Source organism: Sturnira hondurensis, unplaced genomic scaffold, assembly GCF_014824575.4.
Source record: "Sturnira hondurensis isolate 20B ecotype Veracruz unplaced genomic scaffold, ASM1482457v3 Scaffold0017394, whole genome shotgun sequence".
In the NCBI taxonomy this organism is placed as follows: domain Eukaryota; kingdom Metazoa; phylum Chordata; class Mammalia; order Chiroptera; family Phyllostomidae; genus Sturnira; species Sturnira hondurensis.
Window position 1 is genome coordinate 8,981,915 of NW_028090025.1, and position 21,639 is coordinate 9,003,553.

A 21,639-nucleotide genomic window follows, 5' to 3' on the forward strand; every position below is an offset into this window, starting at 1 on the left:
AAAGATTGACAGAACCTTATTGACAGTCTTTTTCTGTTTGAGAGTCTCTTGGATATTTAAATGTGTTTCTAACTTCTTCATAGTGATTTTGACTTTTTCTGATTTCATTTCATGTACCACCTTTCTGTTTCTTTTTTTGTTATTATACTTGGGATTTAAATGAGACTTTATGATGAATTTATGTAAAGGTATTAATACGAACATTTTTAAAAAGTCAAACACCCTGTCTTCTTCAGGCTGTATTTATATAGTTATCTTTATTGTATGGCATCAGTAATTTGGGTCATTTCAGAAATGTTTTACTTTAGGGACAGCAAGGGTTGGCAGCTCAAGCAAGCTTTCCTGGGATGGCAGATCTGGCCCTCATGAAATCGCATGATACAGAAACTTGATTTTTGTCATTGGCATCCAGAATTGAGTATGTTGAAAGGGACCAACTCACAGTAACCCTGCTCTTAAGAGCCAAATCTATATAAATCAGAATGCCAGTGTGTTCATTTCCAGCCTGAACTGTAATTACCAAAAGGGCAGAATACATTGCTTTTTGGATTGTCAGTCCATTGCTGTTACCTCCCTTTTAGGATGAATCTAACTGAAAATCCAGGTTTCTCCTGGATGAGTGTAGACTCAGCATAAGGAATGAAATCATAGCAGTCGGATGGACTCTGCTATGCTCCAAAGGATGAGCATGTCTCAAACACTACATAAGGGCATCATCTTCATCTTAATAGTGCCTATAGTCAGTCCATAAAAGCTCTTGATCAGATAGATCTCCTTTCAGGGGTCAGGGACTCTGCTGAGGTTGTTATGTGTATGCTGTTGTTTTATTGTTCTAACAGCTGTAGGAGGTGTATCCTGTTGTTCTCAACTGAAGGATGAGGTAACAGAAGCTAGGGAGGTTAAGTAACTATTCAAGGTCATCAAACTGTTGAGTACCTCATGCAAACTCAGGCTTCTGACACCACTGCCTTGCGGCAACCTTTATAAATATGTTGGCTTTTGTGTCTGTTAGAGGAATATGACGGGTTTCTAATTACTCTTAACTTTTTTCACTGGCTACAGAATAATTGTTGGCATTATGGCTTTAGGTCATGATATCCTTGGGTTTGCTAAATGTCATCAGCAGCACATTATAGACTTTCCGAAGATGGGTCAGCTGGGGAGATGGCTGAGCATGTCATCCATGTTGTTTGGAATCTTCCCTGGAGGACCTTACTAAAACCCCTTATGATTTGACTGCCAGAACTGTTAAGTATTTTACTCAAGGCACTATGCTTATAAGCCATCTTTATTGAATGCTTACGACTCTATTGTTTTATACCACCTGTTTTGTCTTCAGAAGACACTGAGGCAAGGGAAAGTTATCAGAGGGAGGTAACTGAGACATAGATGATTACCATGGCTTGCTGAACACCCTTCCCCTAGTCTCTTAAAATTTAGACAGAACACAATCTTAACTTTGGTTGTCTTTCCATGTTCACTTCCTATAGACCTCTCTGAAGAATGCCCCTGGTTTGAGCTGCTGTTCATTTTGTTTGGTCATGATCGAGTGGTATAAACAGGGTCGAACACTGCTTCCCTTTTTTAATGCAATAGGATGTAACTAGGTGTATCACTGGCCTCATAAAAATTGACTGGTGTTCTGATTTTTTTTTCCCCTCAGAAAGATTACATGGAGAACAAGAAAGCTGCTGTGGAATTAAAGGATGTACCATCTCCCATTCATGCTGGCTCTAAACTTTTTCCAGCAGTTCCACTTCCAGATACTCACTCTCTTCAGCAAACTAAAATACAGCTTCCAACTGTCCCCAAAGTAAGCTGCTGTGCTCGTTGCACTAATGAACCCTCCACTTCACCAATGCATTTTGGCGGTGGTGGTGGCGGCGGTGGCGGTGGCGGAGGTACTGGTAGCTTGATTCACGCGGGCACACTCTTAGATTCGCAAAGCACCAGGACAATCACATGTCAGGTAGGGTCAGGATTTGCTTTCCAGTCTCCGTCTTCACTCCAGAATGCCTTAGCTAGGAACAATGTGGCCAGCATTGCGAGTGACTTTCCCAGCATGTGTCTAGAAAGTAATCTCTCTTCCTGCCAACACCGGCCCTGTTGTGGAAAGCTCCACTTCCAGTCATGCCATGGTAACGTGCATAAGCTGCATCAGTTCCCGGCCGTCCAGGGCTGTGCCTCCGCAGGCTATCTCCCCTGTTCTGATTTCTCAAGTGGGGCTCCAGGGCACGTGGAAGAGCACATTTCCCAGTCGGAACTAACGCCTCACTTGTGCACCAACTCTTTGCACCTAAATGTGGTCCCTCCGGTGTGTCTGAAGGGCTCCCTTTACTGCGAAGACTGTCTAAACAAGGTTTGTATCTCTTTATTTGATATCTTGGGGGCAGCTGAGGTTTAAGGAATGACATTTTTAAAGTGGGTATGTCTTGAAAACCTTTATTGTGCATGGGGTTGAAGAACCTTCCATGATGTAGCTCTCTCCCCATGAGCATAACTTCTGCTGGTCCTGAAGAAGCAAAGGGGAGGGGCCATTTAGATAGGTGGAGGGTAATTATTTTTATAGTTTATACTCCTTGGGCCTCTTATAGTCCGTTTTCTATGTGTGAACCTAGTTCAGCAAAGCCTCAGGTTCTGTTTTGTCCTTCAAGGTAGAGGCATGATTGTGATTCCATATAACCAATACTCACACTATACACGGACGTATTCATGTAATGTGGGTAACTGCATGTTGTCCTTTTGTAGTAATTTGGGGAACTTGGAACTTGGGCCAGTCCGCCTGTGTGTAAGTGAAGACTTTAATTCCCTTCATGTAAAGTGTGTCTGAGGTCTCCAAGGCAGCAGACACATACCCCAGAATGTAAAGGTCTGACCTTGTGGCTGTCTCCCCTGACCATTTCAAGCTACTTCTTGAAGTGAGTTCATGAACTGAACACTAATAGTTCTAGGAAAGATGATTTGAGAAGACATTTTATTAGAGGCTGGCAGTTGGAAAGGAGAAACACTTAGAATGCGTTTTCCGTTGTATGTAACTGTAGGTTCTGAAATGATGTACCTGAAACCCCTTTTTCTAAAAATTTTAAAACAGCCGGCAAGAAATAGTATAATTGCTGCTGCTAAAGTCTGGCCAAACATACCACCTCCAAATACGCAGACTGCACCTGTTACTATTCCTCTGTGTAATGGCTGTGGAACCAAAGGGAAGGAGACCACATTGTTATTGGCAACTGGTCTAGACAAAGCTGCTTCGAAATTTGGTAAATGACCATGTGGTATAAAACGTGCATATTTAAATAGTTTTCAATATCTGATACTGACTGCATTTTAATTGCCTTTAAAAGAGTCCTAGTGGTTCTAAATCTACTGTGCATGTGAGTCTTCGTTTTTATCTCTTGGTAAATTTTTTTAAATTTTTATAGATGGGTAAGTCATTTGCTCTTTATATTGGGCTGAGGCTAGTGGAGATCAGACGATGTGTGTAGAAAAATGGGGCATATGTTAATTATTTACTCTCTGGAAGGACTTAGTATTTAGAAAGATTTAGTAATGGCTGGTGAAAAATGATATTTGAAAATCTAAGAGTATTTCTGCTGAACATAATTAATGTAATATTTTATTTATCAAAAATATTTTTTAAATATTAAATCAGATGTTAATGCCATACTAAAAATCCTTTAAAAAACCAAGGGCAGTAAAAACTTCACCTTTTGTCACCTTTTCATTATTCTTTCATACTGAGTAGGTGGACAAGCATGAGTGGAGCATGAAAATCAGGTCCCAGAGCAGCTACAGTCACCTGTGTATTCAGAGATGCATAGGCGGTCAGCATGAGAATGGCTTGTGTTTTGCAGTGGATTATTGTGGGCTTAAAGTAACTGCCTTTTAGATTTGTCCTCTCCTGAAAAATAGGAATAATTACTGGAGATACTGTGGCAGTTTAGAGGTGGTTTGCTTTATTAGATCAAACAGTGAGGTATAGTTAAAATTAATATCCATAATAATGTTGTTTTTCTACCACTAAGAATGATAGGTAGCTAGCTATTTAATTTTGCCATTTCTCTTTCATCGTGTATAATTCAAAGTGTTAACATTCCTTAAGGGTCACCAGAAGTTGCACTAGCTGGACAGGTGCTGGAAAACTTACCCCCCATTGGAGTTTTTTGGGATATTGAAAACTGCTCAGTTCCCTCTGGCCGCTCAGCCTCTGCTGTTGTACATAGAATCCGTGAGAAATTTTTTAAAGGCCACAGAGAAGCAGAATTCATCTGTGTGTGTGACATCAGTAAAGAAAACAAAGAAGTGATTCAAGAGCTTAATAATTGCCAGGTAAAAAAGCTAATCTGTTATGGTAGAATAGGTACATATGATACATTTTTTTTAGAATTGTGTATCAAAATTTGTTCAATAATGTGCAGTTGTGCTAAGTTTGCAAATAAAGGAAATTAGCAAAAGAGTATTTCTGCAGTAAGTCCTCATTTAATGTTGTCAGTAGGTTCTGCAGCTGCAAGTGAAATGACATTCAGTGAAAAACCATCACCATAGGCCAACTGACATAAACAAGAATTGAGTTCCTACAGCATCTCATCAGTGTTATAACAAAATGTCATTAAACAAAATAATTTTATTTGTTATTTGAGGGCCTGCTGTAGTAGGAATCATTTAATCAAGTCTGATCTATCAATAATGCTGCTTATATGTGATTAGTGCTATCAGTTTAATGGTTACATATGTATCATTTCCTTTGATTTTTCATAAATGTCCTGTGAACAAGGATTTATTATTTAAAATTTACAAATAAAATGGAAGCCCACCCCCAAGTGGTTAAGCAACTGTCTTAAGATCACATGGCCAGTGAGTGGATGAATTAGGATTTAAATGCAGATTGACCCCAAAGCCTGATTTCTTGAGCTGGAATTAGAAGCCAGTTCTTTTGACTCTTAGACAAGTAATTCCATTGATATACCATATTGATGCCTAAAGTTATATATTTATGTTCTTCATAAAAACTAATAATTCTGATGTGTATTTCATGTAGTTGCAGCGCCTTTCAAAACAAACTGTTCTTGCTTTGCAGATTATTATATGTGAGTCTGATAATTTTAATAGGAGTAAACATATTTTAGCTCCCTGGGGGCTAGATATCTCTCCTCTCCTACCACCTAACTCCAGATCCTGAAAGCCGTGGATGATGTGTACACAGCACTGACAAGTGACTTCAAGTACAGCCTAAAATCTGATTATGTATCAAATCTCTGCCACTCCCAAACTGTTGGCAAAAGCGATTGTGAGAGCTCATATAATAACTCCTTCAAATTTTACTTCCTTTCCTCTGCCTGTTTTCTGAAAGGGCAATGGATGAAGTGCAAAAGATGAGAGATGAGAGCAGGAGTAATAATGGAACCAGCTATTCTTACAGAGAGCTACATTTGAAATTATTGAGATCTGGTTGTAATTTTTTTCCATTTCAAGTTGCAATAATAATAATGAAAGAGTTTCTTTCCTCGAAGTCCGCTTGTTAAGATGTGGGCAGAAGGTGTAGTGATTTTCTCACCTCAGTCTTTGGTCATTTGTCCTTATTATAAATTAATGCAGGTAACTGTTGCCCACATCAATGCTACTGCAAAGAATGCTGCTGACGATAAACTCCGCCAGAGTCTCCGAAGGTTTGCAAATACGCACACTGCCCCAGCCACTGTGGTTCTTGTGTCGAGTAAGTGTGGAAACATCTCATTTCAGCTAAACACACTGGGAATTATCATAGAAGACAGACACATTAAAGTAAAATGTACTTCTAAGAGGCTGAAATACATAGGACATATTTATGCTTATCTCTGAGAACTGTTCAGGGGGAAAAATGGGTCTACATGGATTACTGTATTTTCTCCTTGGAACTTGAGTAAGGATTCTTGTGGGGCCAAGTTTATTAAAGGAAATGTGATTTTGTTAAAAAAGAAAGGAAATGTAATTTTATTTTATTGTGTTTTTTTCCTGTCCCCCATTTTTACCATTTGTCCCCCCTATGCCTTCTTTCACCTCCTCCCACTCCTTTCCCCCTCAGTCACCACACTGTTGTCCAGGTCCATGAGTCCTTTTTCTTTTTAGCTCAATCCCTCCACCTCCCGACACCACCCACCCCCACCCCAGAACTGTCATCCTGTTCTCCATCTATGAGTCTGTCTGTTTTTTGCTTGTTAGTTCCATTTGGTCATTAGATTCCGCATGTGAGTGAGAACATACGGTATTTATCTTTCTCTGACTGGCTTATTTCACTTAGCATAGTGTTCTCTGGGTCCATCCGTACTATCTCAAAGGGTAAAATTTTCTTTACCCTTTGAGATAGTACAGATGTAGAAATTTTCTTCCTTATAGCTGAGTAGTATTCCATGTGTAAATGTACCATAGCTGTTTTATCAACTCATCTACTGATAGACACTTGGGCTGATTCCAAATCTTGGCAATTGTAAGTAAGAGTGCAGTGAGCATAGTGGTGCTTACATTCTTTCGAATTAGCATTTTAGGTTTTTTCAGAGAAATTCCCAGAAGTAGAATCACTGGGTCACAGGCAGTTCAACTTCTAATTTTTTGAGGTAACACTGTACTGCTTTCCACAGTGGCTGTACCAGTCTGCATTCCCACCAGCAATGCACCAGGCTTCCCCCTTCTCCACATCTTCACCAGCACATTTTGTTTGTTTGTTTGTTTGTTTGTTGATTTATTAGTGATAGCCATTTTGATAGGTGTGAGGTGATATCTCATTGTGGTTTTAATTCTCTGATGCTTAGTGCCATTGAGCATCTTTTCATATGTCTGTTGGCCATTTCTATGACCTCTTTGGAGAAGTTGGTCCATTCAGGTTCGTTGGTCCATTTTTTAATTGGATTGTTCGGTTTTTTTTCTGTGTTAAGTTTTATAAGTTCTGTATAAATTTTGGATATTAACCACTTATCAGATGTATCAGTGAATATGTTCTCCTTGTCAGTGGGTTGTCTTTTTATTTTGTTGATGGTTTCCTTTGCTGTGCAAAAACTTTGTAGTTTGCGGGCCTGCGAACCATACGGTCGCAGTTCGATTCCCAGTCAGGGCACATGCCTGGGTTGCAGGCCAGTTCCCAGCAGGGGACTCATGAGAGGCAACCATTGATATTTCTCTCCTTCTCTCCTTCCCTTCCCCTCTAAAGATAAATAAATAAAATCTTAAAAAAAAAAACAAAAAACAACTTTTTAGTTTGATGTAGTCCCATTGTTTGTTTCCCTTGCCTGAGGAGATATATCAGGAAACATATTGCTACAAGCAGTGTCTGAGATTTTACTGCCTATGTTTTCATTTAGGATTTTTGTGGGTTCACGTCTAACATTTAAGTCTTTAGTACATTTTCTAAAATACATTTTATTGATTATTCTATTACAATTGTCCCAGTTTTTCCTCCCTTGCCCTGCTCTGCCTGGTACCCCCATTCCCTCCAGCAATCCCCCCTTAGTTCATGTCCATGGATCATTCATGTAACTTCTTTGGCTTCTCCATTTCCTACACTGTTCTTAACATCCCCCTGTCTATTTTGCACCTACCATTTATGCTTCTTATTCTCTGTACCTTTTCCCCCATTCTCCTCCTTCCCCCTACGCACTGATAACCCTCCATTTGATCTCCATTTCTGTGATTCCATTCCTATTCTGGTTGTCTGCTTAGTTTGTTTTTCTTGATTCAGTTGTTGATAGTTAGGAATTTGTTGTCATTTTAATGTTCATAGTTTTGATCTTCTTTTTCTTAAGTAAGTCCCTTTAACATTTCATGTAATACTGGCTCGGTGATGATGAACGCCTTTGGCTTTACCTTGTCTGGGAAGCACTTTATCTGCCCTTCCATTCTAAATGATAGCTTTGCTGGACAGAGTAATCTAGGTTGTAGATCCTTGCTTTTTATCACTTTGAATGCTTCTTGCCAGTCCCTTCTTGCCTGCAAAGTTTCTTTTGAAAAATCAGCTGACATTCTTATGAGAACTCCTCTGTAGATAACTTTCTGGTTTTCTCTTGCTGCTTTTAAGATTCTCTTTATCTTTAACCTTTGGCATTTTAATTATGATGTGTCTTGGTGTGGGCCTCTTTGGCTCCAACTTGCTTGGGAGACTCTGTGCTTCCTGGACTTATATGTCTATTTCCCTCATCAAATTAGGGACATTTTCTTTCATTATTTTTTCAAATAAGTTTTCCATTTCTTCATCTTCGTCTTCTCCTTCTGGCATCCTTATGATTCAGATGTTGGTACAGTTGGAAATGTCCCAGTGGCACTCTATACCGTAGTTGGGTTTTTTTTTAATTCTTTTTTCTTCTTGCTGTTCTGTTTGAATGCTTATTTCTTCCTTATGTTCCAAATTGTTGATTTGAATCCCGGCTTCATCCCCTTGTCTGTTGATTCCCTGTAGATTTTTTTGTTATTTCATTTAGTGTAACCTTCATTTCTGCCTGGGTCTTTATTATGTTGTTACCATACTCAGTGAGTTCTTTGAGCATCCTGATCACCAGTGTTTTAAACTCTGCATCTAATAGGTTAGTTATCTGTTTTATTTTGTTCTTTTTCTGGAGTTTTGTTCTGTTCCTTCATTTGGGCTATATTTCTTTGTCTTCTCAATTTGGCAGCCTCCTTGTGTTTGGTTCTTTGTATTAGCCAGAGCTGCTTTGACTCCCTGTCTTAGTAGCATGGACTATTGTAGAAAAGGCACCTATAATTGTATAGGGCAAAGCCTTAGGTACCTGTCAGGTTGGGGCAACCTGCTTCACTGCTTTATGGCTCTCTGTTGGGGGAGGGCTCAGAGAGGGGCCAGTACTGCTGCCTGGCTTCTGAAGATTTGCCTGGCACTCACCCTGTGTTACTGGTGCCCTTCCAGCTGTTGCCCTGGTGCTGAATTCCAGAGGAGCTGGGTCCGCATATGTTTTAATTCCATGCGGGTCCTTTAAGCAATGTTTCCTAAAAATCTGGTGTTTCTTCCAGCTCCCCAACCCCCACTGGGTTTTACAACCAGAAATTATCAGGATTTATCTTCCTAGTGATGGAACCCTGAGCTGTGCTATATGGCTTGGGGTAGGGATCGCTTGCTCCCATACCCACCCTGACTTTTATCCACCTCACATGAATGTGGGACCACTCCTTCCACACCACCACATCTCTGCCCCTCTCCACCCATTTCTGCATCCCTACCCCTCCTACCCATGTGGTTGAATGTGGCTTCTCTAAGTCCTTGGTTGTGGGACTTCCATACAGCACTATTTCCTGACAGTTCTGGGCGTTACTTGTTTTGAGGTCTAGTTGTAATTCTTTCTGTAGTGGTGTATGGAGGCAAAGCTTGTCTGCCTATGCCTCCATCTTGGCCAGAAGTCGGGAAAGTCTTTCCAATAAAATCTTTCCAGGGTGTCCCGTAGCCACATCACTCCCACCTTCACAAACCATTCCCCTAGGTCTTTAATCCATTCGGAATTTATTTTTGTGTGTTATGTAGGAAGATGGTTTGGTTTCATTTTTTTGTACATATCTGTGTAATTTTTCCCAGCACCACTTATTGAATAAACTGTCTTTAACCCATTATGTGTGGTTGCTTCCTCTGTCAAATATTAATTGACTAGAAAGGCGTGTGTTTATTTCAGGTCTCTCTGTTCTATTCCATTGATCTGTGTGTCTGTTTATGCCAATACCATGCTGGTTTGATTACAGTGGCCTTATAGTATAGTTCGATACTAGTGTAATTCCTCCAACTTTGTTCTTCTTTCTCAAGATTGCTATTGTTATTTGGAATAATTTTGGTTCCATATAAGTTTTTGAAGTATTCTAGTTCTGTGAAATGTGTCTTTGGAATCTTGATAGGAGTTGGTCCGAAGGTTGTGGGTTATTGTTAAGCTGGAATCTTGATAGGAATTGCATTGAATCTATAGATTGCTCTGTGTGGTTTACAGATGCTTTTGTAAAGCATTTACAGATGCTTTCTATCCATGAACATAGTATGTATTTCCACTTATTTATTTCTTCTTCAATTTCTTTCTTCAGCATCTTAGGAGTTTCCAAGTACAGGTCTTTTATATCCTTAGTTAAGTTTATTCCTAGGTATTTAACTCTTTTTGAAGCAATTGTGAGTAGGGTTGTTTTCTTAATTTCCTTGTGAGTAGGGTTGTTTTCTTAATTTTCCTTTCTGTTCATTATTGGCATATAAAAATGTTACTTTTGTATTTTGCTAGTTTACTGAATTTATTTATTAGTTCTAGTAGTTTCTTGGTAGACTCTTTAGGGCTTTCTTAAAATTACAGATGACAATAGTACGTCATCTGTAATTTTATTTCTTACCCTGGGCCCAGTGTTGCTAATCTTAAAAATCTAAGATGAGTAGTTTCCAGAATTGTCACTTCCCAAAATATTAGTATTTGTTCCCTGTTACTAATGTAAGCAATGTGTGTCTTTGGGTTTGGTATAAAATTGTCTTACTGCGTGAATTCGTCTGATATGAAATGTGTTCCTATTCTATAAAGGGGGAGGGGAGCAACTTTGAATGCAGTTCAACCATTCCTTTCTCCCTAGTACATATCAGCAGGGTTGTCTGTGTCTGTCAAGTGTTTCCAATGTTTGGGTTGTACCTTCTCTTTCAGCTGATGTCAATTTTGCCTTGGAACTTAGTGACCTGAGACACAGACATGGTTTCCACATAATTTTGATCCATAAAAACCAGGCCTCGGAAGCACTGCTGCATCATGCCAACGAACTGATCAGATTCGAAGAGTTCATTTCCGACCTGCCCCCCAGGTCACCACTAAAAATGCCAGTAAGTGAGTTTGCATTCTTTTTGCTGTATTCCAACATTAGGTTATGGAGACTGAAGATAGCCCTTAACGAAGGGGTCTCCAAGCCTAGGGAAGGCTCTTCTTTATAGGAGGCTGGCCAGATTTTGATATAAGGCTTAGAAACCTTTAGTTCTTCTCTTACAAATTTACAGAGATTTGATATGTATGAATGCTGTTTTTATTTCTTAAAATGTCATATGGAATTGACTTAGATTCACCTTACCAGTAGCCACTTGCCAATGTCTCCAAAGTCAGCAGTGCTTTGTGTCAGATGGGTAGAAGTAATGGAATAAGTTCCACTGGATGGAACTCATGGATAGGAATAATGGAATAAAAGTTATCACTCCTGTGCTTCCAAGTGTTGTGGGCAAAGAATATGGTGATGGTTTATACCTACTGGTGTGTTTGGAGTCAGATAAACAAAATAATTGGATAGCTTTTTAGGCATTTAAACAGTAAGCTCCCAGCAGGCCTCTAAGCCTGTGTTCTGTAGCTGTATTCCCTATCATGCACGTGCACAGATAGGCGACGTTATTGCTACACCTGTAGCTTATTAAGCCACATGATAGGAGAATGCGAGCATATCGCCACTGGGATGAGCATTTCTGATAGTCTTGATTGGGGATAGGAATGTTTACTGCAATGCTGAGCTGTGTTTAAGTTGCTTAGAGAATATTTTTATAATTCTTAAAGACATAGTAATGATAGAGAGGAGCTATAGTGTAGATGAAGCAGCAGAGTAGGCAGTCCCATAGTTAAGTGCAATTTTAATATAATTAAATAACTTTAGAGTTATGGAAGTGCCTTGGAAATTATCTCACTCAACGTCCTTATTTTAGGAAGGAGAGACAGTACTTAGGAAAAGTAAGCAATTCATTGGAGGTCACATGGTGTGCTCATAGCAGAGCAAAGACTGGACCCAGGGCCCCTGATCCAAGCACTTGAGCTACTAGTTCCCCTACATTTTCTGATACCTGGGGCAAGCCAAGATTAAACACATGCTAAGGACTGTCCACAGTTGGGGATACCAGAGTCTGGCCCTACTTCAGTCTTTGGTGCCACCTCTTAATTTTTGTTGTTATTCGGTAGTTTTTAGTCTTTTGGTGATGGCTACATTTTTCTCCCTTCTGTTTCAATTTGCAAGAAAAAAGACATTATTCAGAATATTAAATCTTGCCAATCTCATTCACTGGAGTGATAGCTTCAGATACATTTCTCTTTTTCTATGTTTTTTAGTCTAAGTAAGTTCACCTTTCCCCATGTAAATCATTACCTCTCCTCCAAGGTCACTAGCTTGTTGGAGCTCACTCATCATTGTACTTATTTTATAATTGAACGTGTGCCCTTGGGTTAGTTAACTTGTTGTAACACTTTTCCTCTGTGTCAGCAGTGCCACACTCTGCTCTATGTTTATAACCTACCAGCAAATAAAGATGGCAAGAGCATCAGCAATAGGCTCAGACGCCTGTCCGATAATTGTGGTGGGAAAGTGCTGAGCATCACAGGCTGCAGTGCAATCCTCCGCTTCATAAACCAAGATAGTGCAGAACGGGCTCAGAAGCGAATGGAAAACGAAGATGTCTTTGGGAATAGGATCATTGTGTCATTCACTCCAAAAAATAGAGAACTCTGTGAAACAAATAGTCCAAATGCAATTACTGATAAAGTGAAGTCTCCCAAAAAACTTAAGATTCCAAAATTGTGCCTCATCAAAGATGCAAGTGAGCAATCTTCCAGTGCCAAAGCCTTGCCTGGAAAAGGGTCGCAGGCAAATTCTGGATCTGCTACAAAAAACACAAATGTGAAAAGTTTACAGGTAATTGATACCTCTTGCTTTCTGAAGTTTATGGTAGGTTTGGTTTCTTTGTCTCTTTTATAGGCCCACTTGCTTTTGGTGTGTCCTTTTTTTATTTTTGTTTTTGATGACACTGAAAGCCAAATGATTTCTGTGTGGGTTCTGACACACCTTGGGTACTTAAATTTGCAAATCCTCTGCGCTTATCTCTTTTAAGGAGTTGTGCCGCATGGAGTCAAAGACTGGCACTAGAAACAGTGAATCCCAGCAGGGTAACCTGAGGCTGGCGGCACCTTCTCACAGAAGCTCGAGTGTAGTAGCGCCCACACTGAAAAACTCCGGGATGGCAGAATCCGTTTACAAAACTCTTCCGAAGTAGGTTGAATTACTCTCTTGTAGTTGCTTCTCTAATGTGAAGGAAAACAAATGACCTCTGATTTTCCCTCCATTAGAAAAGAGACCCTCAGTGCCCGGAGCGTTACCAGTTCTCCTGTAGAGAAAAAAAACAAAGAGGAACCTTTGTTCCAAGTGAGTTACCCGTCTGCTTTTAGCAAGTTGATTGCATCTAGGCAAGTCAGTCCTCTTCTCACATCTTCATCTTGGTCTTCTCGGTAAGTTCAGCTTCTTGATCCATGTGGTGGTTACATGCAATAGAAAGGATGATATGCTTATTTAAAAGATTTCAAGTAATATAGAAGCACGTAAAGTAAAAGAGAAGTCTCTCATTTCTCCTCTCCTGGCCCCCTTTCCTCAGGTAATCCTAGCTAATATTTGGGGGCAGTGCTTCTCACTATCTTTCCCTCCTCCCCGTGGACATCAGTAAGCAGAGGTCCAAGAAAGAAGCTTGTCCTAGAGTTCCTGGCCAATAATGGGAAATACTTTAAGATGTCCTTGCCATTTCCTTATTTCTTCATCATGTTGAGGAAAAGGCCCCAACTGGACATGGCTTGGTTATTCTTATTCATAGGATAAATACATGAAGTAAGGATCTCTGTAACACTTACCTTATAAGCTTCCTAAACTCACACCAAGTTATTCTGGAGGCTTGGAAGACAGACGGAGTCATAAGACCATGTTGCATCCCATGAGCTGCTTCTAGCATTATAGGTATTGTGCCAAGTTGGTGAAGAGTCACAACAGAAGGTGACTTTGGACCTGTAAAATAACATTTAAAAACTCACACAAAACTTTTTCTTACATGGAGAAGAAATATAGCATATGAGAAAGAATATCTAGCTTTTTCAAAGCTGAGGAAGATTAAATGACTAACAGTAGTGTTACATGCTAATTTCCTAGGAATAAATGCCCAACATGGAAAATTAATTGCTACCTTTAGTTTTAAATTATCTAGTGAGCGAATATTTCATATTAAGTAATTTATTGGTTGTTAATATGGGTTCAACAGATAGTACTTTTGACAATAAGTCTAAATCAATATATGTTGAAATCAAAACCAAATTTGAGCCCTGGCTGGTATGGCTCAGTGGGTCGAGTGCCAGCCTGCAAACCGAAATGTTGCCAGTTCAAATCCCAGGCAGGGCATATGCCTGAGTTGCAGACCAGGTCCCCAACTGGGGGCATGGGAGAGGCAACTGATTGATATTTCTCTCACACATTGATGTTTCTCTCCCTCTCTTTTTCCCTCCCTTCCCCCCTCCCTGAAAATAAGTAAATAAGTACACATTTGAAAACCAAATTGCATTGTGGCCAGCTCTATGTATAGTTTCAAACAAAGCCTAAATTACATAAACTAAATAGGATAATGTTAAAAAATAATTTCAATGTGTTTGTCTTAAGCAGGAGTATGTCTCCAAACTTTTTAAACAGAGCATCCCCTATTGCTTTCAGTGTTGCAAATTCAAGCATCGGTGCTGACTGCTCAGACCCATTTGCAAATGGTGCTGACATTCAGGTCAGCAACATAGACTATAGATTGTCCCGGAAGGAGCTGCAGCAGCTCATGCAGGAAGCGTTTTCCAGGCATGGCAAGGTAACCTTTCACTCACTCTTGTTCTTGCATTTGTTTAACCCTTTGCTGACATTTCAAGCGTTTACGAGAGAACTTAATTGGACACCATAACTGCAGCCAGAAAAGAAGTGTTACTGAATGGGTGTGAACTCCTTCCCTTGGTCTGCCCTTGGTGGTGCCATACGTTCTGTTTTTGGGACACAGCCCCAGAGAGCAAGCAACTAGCAGAGAAGCACTTCTGGTCATGGGCAGGGATTTAAATGGCACTTTGGGAAATAAAACATTGATGGCTTTTAGCTCTGGCTGCTAAAATCCAGAAATAGGATTTTAAAATAATGTTGGCTGTCTTTGGTAGTATCTTACTGTATCTGATTCAGTTTTTAGGTGCAGTTTGCTAAAAAAAATGAGCCCTTTCCAGAGTCTTAGAATGGTTATACCCCAGGTTTCTGTAGGGCCAGAAAAAGACTTCTGAACATCCCTTGCATGTGTTGGCCTCTGAACCTGTATGAGAGAGCTGTGTGTGCCAGAGTGCGCAGGCAGGCCAGACCAGTGCCACGTCCCTGAAGGTCACCAATCCTAGGTCACTTAGTGCAGACAAGTTCCCTCATTTCAGTGAAGTCCACGTAGGTGTCCCTTAATGATTCACCTTCAGTTTTGAAATTAGAAGGTTTCTGGTGGACATAGCATCTGTTTTCTTTCTCACTATTGTAGGTGAAGAGTATTGAGCTCAGCCCCCACACAGATTATCAGCTCAAGGCTGTTGTTCAGATGGAAAACTTACAAGAAGCAATCAGTGCGGTGAATAGCCTCCACAGATACAAAATTGGCAGCAAGAAGATCGTGGTCTCACTTGCCACAGGAGCTGCTAATAAATCACTCTCTTTATTGAGGTAGAAAACAAAGAAAAGCCATATATTTTAGGAAATAACATTTTGGCCCTGACACAATTTTGTAAATTATAAAAATAGATTTTATCACAATGTCAACCCTCTGTGGTGATTACGTATGTAATAATGCTTATTCTGAACTGATGGAGTTAGAAATAAGCTGGGTAGAATAATTTAACTCGTGTTCAAGTCATTAACCAAAGGTGAAGCACAGCCTAAACTTGGCGGGCACTTAGGAGTGAAAAAATACGCTACATATCCAGAGCAGCTTCTAAAAATAGTAGACCTCGACAGTAGAAGTCCACGAGCCCGGAAGGTCTGAAATATTACTTTCCAGTCTCAGTAGAAGGTGGATTAATCTATAAAGGGTAGATCTACAAGCTGTTAACGTGCAGCTGTATCCATAATTCAAATAGACACCGAGCCCCATAATTCTCATTCCCGGTACATCAATTTTAGGAATCTGGTGAAGGTTTTATTGGGAATAAGCTTTCTTCACTCTTCCTGTTTTGAGTCTAGTAAAATAGGACTCATTCCTGAATATCTGTTTGGATTCTTAAAGGTCTTTTCTCTGATGTGTATTTCATTATTGTAAATTGTTTCCCCCCTTAGAATAAAAATAATACTCATGGAAGAAAATATGGAATGTTCAGAGACAAAAGAAATAAGGGAGGGGAATCATCCACAGTCCTATGGCTCCAAGGCAGTCACTCTTTAACCGTTTAGCTTTTGTTTTCCCTTTAAATGTTTTAAGTGGCTTTTTGTTTTTTTAAAACAAAGTTGAGACTTCTACACATAGCTGAGATGATATCATATTCAATTATGTATCCTCAACTACAGGAATTCTACTCCCATATCTCTGACATACGAACCACTGTGTAGAAGGAGACATTCAAACTGTTCTGCCTTTTGCTCTGCATTGACAAGGTGTTAGTCTTACTGAGTAGTTAGTAGAGAGCCCTGTGCTTGAGTCAGAGAAGCATCCTAGTGTGTTACTTAATATTCTTTAATTGCCTTGTCCCTAAAGTCCTTTCTTCAAATTTTTCTGGAAAATAAATTCTGACACATCAGAAACTGGTAAATTTGTTTTGAATGTACATTATTATTAGTCGGTTTTACATATTTGTTGGTTTCCAACAACATTTATTCTCTAACTGATTAAGATTTTGTCTTACAGTGCAGAAACCATGTCTGTTCTTCAGGATGCTCCCGCCTGTTGTCTGCCCCTTTTAAAATTTACAGATATCTATGAAAAAAAGTAAGTTAGGTTTATTTTTTCGTTGACCCAGTCAATATTGATTCGTGACTTCATAATTCCAGTATTGATTGGTGATTTGCATAAAACTGTGTAGAAGCTCTTAAGGAACTTAAGCAGCCTGATGGAGGAAGTAAGACAAAGACAGCAGTGTTCAGATTTACATTTTGATTTTAACATACATTTTTTAAAACTTCTTTCATTTTTAGGGAATTTAGATCTTAGTCCCCAAAATGGTACTTTCATTTTTTTCTAGCTGACTGATCAATTTTGTTATCAAGTGAAAATTTTGAGCACCTTCTGGACTGTAAGCTCCAGGATGGCAAGGTCTGGATCTGCCCTAACACCGTATCTTCAATACCCAGCACATAATAGATGTTCATTGAGTATCAGTGGAGTGAAAGGCTCAGGCTCTGTGGACAGTGCAGAGCTGGGAAGGACACAGCCTTTGTCCTTGAGGAGCTTATGTCTGGAAGGGAAAGGAACACACGGATTATTACATAGAACAAAGATAACTTATTAAAAGGAAAATGTTGTAAGGATACAGAAGATGGGAAGAATAGGAGCTCGCCCATTTGTGTGAATAACGGGAACCCTGAGCTTTTGGAGGAATGAGGGGAGGGGAAGGATATGGTTGCAGGAACCATGCGTCAGGGAGACTCTTCTGGGGGCAGTTGTGTCTGAGACTGAGTGGAGAGGGGAGAGTGCTGCCCCAATCCCAGCTCAGAGCAGATGCTGTTGGAACAGAAGGAACTGTATACCACAGAAGTTTCAATTGTTGGTGAGGCAGGTCTTGGTAACTAGTTTTATATAGTAGGCAAGGTAAAAAGTAGAGGTCAATTTGAGTCTCAGTTTTTTGCACTGGATGACTGGGAAGTGGTTTTATGGTTAAACTGGAAATAGGAAAATAGAAAACATGTTCAAGAGGTACAACAAGTTTCTGATCGTGTTTTTAGACATAGTGTGAGTTTTAGGGAGCTGTTGGAATATCTGGGTAGAGAGTTCAGTTCGTCCTCTGCACATTCGGAGGATGTCCCTCAGGAAAGAAGTTGGCTTCCAGGAGAAGGCAGCTATTTGCCTAAAGGTGATCATGAAAGACGGAGCAGATAAGATCAGAGAAGAGGGAGGAGAAACAGAAGGGCAGAACTGGATGGAATGCCACTTGGAACAGGAAGTGGGTGCAAACTCAGAGGTGAGAATGTTACCAGGTGTGGGGATGGCTCAGTTCCCCGTGAAGGGAACTGAGGCAGTGGTGAGAGGTTTAGGGAGAAGGAGGCTGCTGATGACTTGAAAGCCATCTCTAAAGTGTCTTGTGGATTAAATCCTGGAGGGAACAGTTGACAGACTTGGTGATAAAACAGCAGAAGCAACTCCAGAGAGGCTGTTTTCATTATTGGGGAGATAGGGACATACAAGACAGAGTGAGAGCATGCTGGAGAATGTGCCTCTTCAGGAGTGAGACGTAGTAGTGAGGGTGAGAGGGTGTGAGACCAGCTTTGGTAGGAAATCTGAGCATATGCGTAGGGCACTGGGAAGAAACCATTGGAGCAGCTGTAATTTAATGAACACTTATTATGTGCCAAGCTCTCTCATACATAATCACATTTAATCCTCAAATTCATCACTGTGAAGTAGATTACCCCGTTTTACAGATGGGAAAACTGAGGCCCAAACTGGTTGTGTAACCTGACTAAGGTCATACAGGTTGAGTCAGGATATAATCTCAAACCTGTTCAAAGCCTGTACCTTTAAGCTCCAAGTATGAAAGACACACATCAAGAGGAGAAGTGAGGGGGCCCAGTCTCTGGTAAGTATGGGTCATCAGGTTGAAGCATAAGTAAGGCAAGGTGGTAGCTGGGAAGGCACACACCTCTACCGAGGGAAGGAGCAGAGCAGAGATGGTGAGAGGTAATGTAGAGGGGTTTGAAGTGAGGGGGAGCCAAGTTGAGAGAGGTTATACCAGAGAGCTTTCCATTTCAGAAAACTACTTGAGGCATGTATGGAAATACCATGGGGGTTAAGGGATACCTACCAAATGATGTAACCATAATGGGCAGTGAGCCAAGAGGACTTGAAAATGGTAAATGAATTTATAGTAGAATTATTCCAGTTTTACCTTTGAAGAGACAGAGGCATTATTCTTGGTCGTAGCTCTTAAACAGGCTAGGTGTTTGTGTATAATCAAAGAAAAACATTTTGAGTCAGCATCTTTTTTTTCTTGGTTTTAGGTTTGGACACAAGTTGAATGTGTCAGATTTATATAAGTTAACAGACACAGTCGCAGTCCGTGAACATGGGAATGGAAGACTGGTGTGTCTCCTGCCCAGCAGTCAAGCCCGACAGAGCCCGTTGGGGTCTTCCCAGTCCCATGATGGCTCCTCAACAAATTGCAGCCCAATTATATTTGAGGAGTTAGAATATCACGAGCCTGTCTGCAGACAGCATTGTCCCAATAAGGATTTCAGGTACAACACCTGTTTCCCTTCAGAAATAATCCTTTTGTATAAGGTCATGGAATAGCTTCTTGGAATTACCTTGCTACTGTTCAGTCTCCTAGGAAATGTCAGCTGACTATTTCATTTTCTTTTCTGCAGTGAACATGAATTTGATCCAGACTATTACAAGATTCCTTTTGTGATTCTCTCTTTGAAGACATTTGGGCCCCAGGTTCATAGTCTCCTGCAGACACATGAGGGCACTGTGCCTTTACTAAGGTGAACATGTCTGAACCATTGGACTTGATGGCTTGGTTCTCCTCTTTATAGAAAATCTCCCTCCCTGTCCACACCTCTTCCCAAGCAAGTGTTGTAAAATGCTTTATCCTGCCCATCCTTCACCTTGTAGTCAGTTCAAGTATGTCTAAAATGGGTCCATTCCCTTGGTATTTCAACAAGAAAATTTTTGGTTGTGCGAAATTTCAGAAACAAACACAAATAGGAGAGTTTCCTGTCCACAGAGAAGAGGAGATTATAAGTGCTATAATAGAAGTGGGCACAAGAGCTGGGAGAGTACACACAAGACAAATAGTTGTAAATTTCAAAATCTGAGAGAGTAAAGTATTCTTCAGAAGTCCATTTAGCCACATCATTGGTCATCTGGTAGACAGTACAAGGGCCCATGCAGGACTAAGTTGCCTTAAGGCCTATAATACATTAAAGCAAATGAATAACTGATGTGGAATTCAGTTGCCTTATTTTTAAACCCTTCTCCTGGAAAATTGTCCAGGAATTTCTAGTACCATCGGAATGCATCAAAGAAGTAAATTCCACAGTGACTGCCTGCCAGTGACCTTAATTTTAAATCCATACCCAGGTTATGGCCATTTAAACAAATTATTAATAGGTAACGTTAAAATAAAGACCTGTTTAGCAGGTGCTTTGCTTCTCCATTATTTTAATTAACCTTTTTCTTTTCTTTTCTTTTTTTTTTTTTTTTGAACTTTAGCTTTCCAGATTGTTATGCTGCAGAGTTTGGTGAACTAGAAATACTGCTGGAAAACCGAAGGGGGGTTCCCTTAGAACACCTCATCACCTGTGTTCCGGGTGTGAACATTGCCACTGCTCAGAATGGTGTCAAAGTAGTGAAATGGATTCATAACAAGCCCCCTCCTCCAAACACAGGTAGGGGGGTCAGGTGTTTGGTTCTTCTGGGCCCCCATATAGTGAGAGAGGGCTGTTGGCTTTTATCTTAAATGAATGTGAAGGACCACAGGTATCTTTTTTGATCTTTTTTTTTTAATGGCTCTCTAAAGTACAAAGGTTTGGCAGAACTAGCCTTTTTGAAAGCACTAGCATAAATTATGTAAAAAATTTAAAACCCAAATTCCTCAGTTACAAATCTCTAGCTACTTTATTTTATGAAGCTTTTCAACTTGACAATTTACTGTCCTTTTTGAAATAGTTTCGAGTATTTGGAGGAAAATCTCCCGAGTCCAGATTTACCTTCAAAATTCATTTTGCTTCACATTTCTGATTTTGATACATGTGAAAACAGATTTAACTTTAAATGACCAGGACGTTGGATTTGGGTTCGTTTCTGAGTTCTGGTCATCCCCTGAGTTACAGATGTCTAACCCTGCTGCCTGTGAACAGCACCGTCAGTTGCTGCCTTCATGCTTCCGCTTCCTTCTCTTTAGCTCTCGGTACCTCCTCCTTTTCTCCCCCCACCTCCCTCTGCCCTGTATGGATAACCAGGGAGCTGTATTTGTACCAAAGCTTCTTACCTACCTCCCGCCATTCACCTCAGTTCTAGACCACTCTGGGTCCTGTTATGTTTTTGCTGTTAAAACTTGTCAGTCATACGAACATTCAAGATAAATGTAAAAACCAGTTTCTTAATTTTATATCATGCTAGTTTTACATTATTGCTTTCTGTGGTTTCCTGGGCAATATTCTCAGCTTCTTTATGGATTAATTAGGCTATTCTGGGCTACCTGCTTGATGACCATGTATATGGGTTGGCCAGAAAGTGTAGTAGCACTTAGTTGTATTCAGTTTCATTCAAAACAATGTTGTTAGATTGTGTCACAACTGTTATATCAGCATGCATTAGAAAAATAAATAAAATTGGTGAATTTTTGTGTAGCCATTTTAATATTGAAGATGAAGGTAAGTGTGCAACATTTTTGGCATATTATGCTTTATTATTTTAAGAAGAGTAAGAATGTAACCGAAATGCAAAAGTTTGTGCAGTGTATGGAGAAGGTGCTGTGACTGGTCAAGCGTGTCCAGAGTGGTTTGCAAAGTTTCATGCTAGAGATTTCTCTCTGGACAATGCTGCACAGTCAGGTAGATCAGTTGAAGTTGATAGCAGTCAAATCGAGACATTGATTGGAAACTGGTATACCATGCAGGAGATAGCTGACATACTCAAAATATCCAAATCAATAAAATTATTGGTGAAATAAAAAATGT

The 21,639-nt window shown here is 40.1% G+C and overlaps 1 protein-coding gene across 7 annotated transcripts in view; it reads left to right on the top strand.

The window, feature by feature from the left end:
* MARF1 (meiosis regulator and mRNA stability factor 1) overlaps window positions 1-21,639 on the top strand; it is a 44,847-nt gene that overhangs the window by 4,371 nt on the left and 18,837 nt on the right. For 4 of the 7 annotated variants that reach the window (XM_037067771.1, XM_037067767.1, XM_037067770.1 and 1 more), the window contains exons 3-16: window positions 1,664-2,359; window positions 3,092-3,260; window positions 4,103-4,329; window positions 5,596-5,713; window positions 10,629-10,801; window positions 12,208-12,636; window positions 12,833-12,990; window positions 13,068-13,226; window positions 14,464-14,605; window positions 15,296-15,474; window positions 16,649-16,729; window positions 18,955-19,191; window positions 19,321-19,440; window positions 20,171-20,346. In XM_037067771.1, coding sequence (XP_036923666.1) covers window positions 1,664-2,359; window positions 3,092-3,260; window positions 4,103-4,329; window positions 5,596-5,713; window positions 10,629-10,801; window positions 12,208-12,636; window positions 12,833-12,990; window positions 13,068-13,226; window positions 14,464-14,605; window positions 15,296-15,474; window positions 16,649-16,729; window positions 18,955-19,191; window positions 19,321-19,440; window positions 20,171-20,346 — 3,064 coding nt within the window. The remainder of the gene's footprint in view (window positions 1-1,663; window positions 2,360-3,091; window positions 3,261-4,102; window positions 4,330-5,595; window positions 5,714-10,628; window positions 10,802-12,207; window positions 12,637-12,832; window positions 12,991-13,067; window positions 13,227-14,463; window positions 14,606-15,295; window positions 15,475-16,648; window positions 16,730-18,954; window positions 19,192-19,320; window positions 19,441-20,170; window positions 20,347-21,639) is intronic. The other 3 variants (XM_037067769.1, XM_037067774.1, XM_037067773.1) reach the window with 3 other exon arrangements.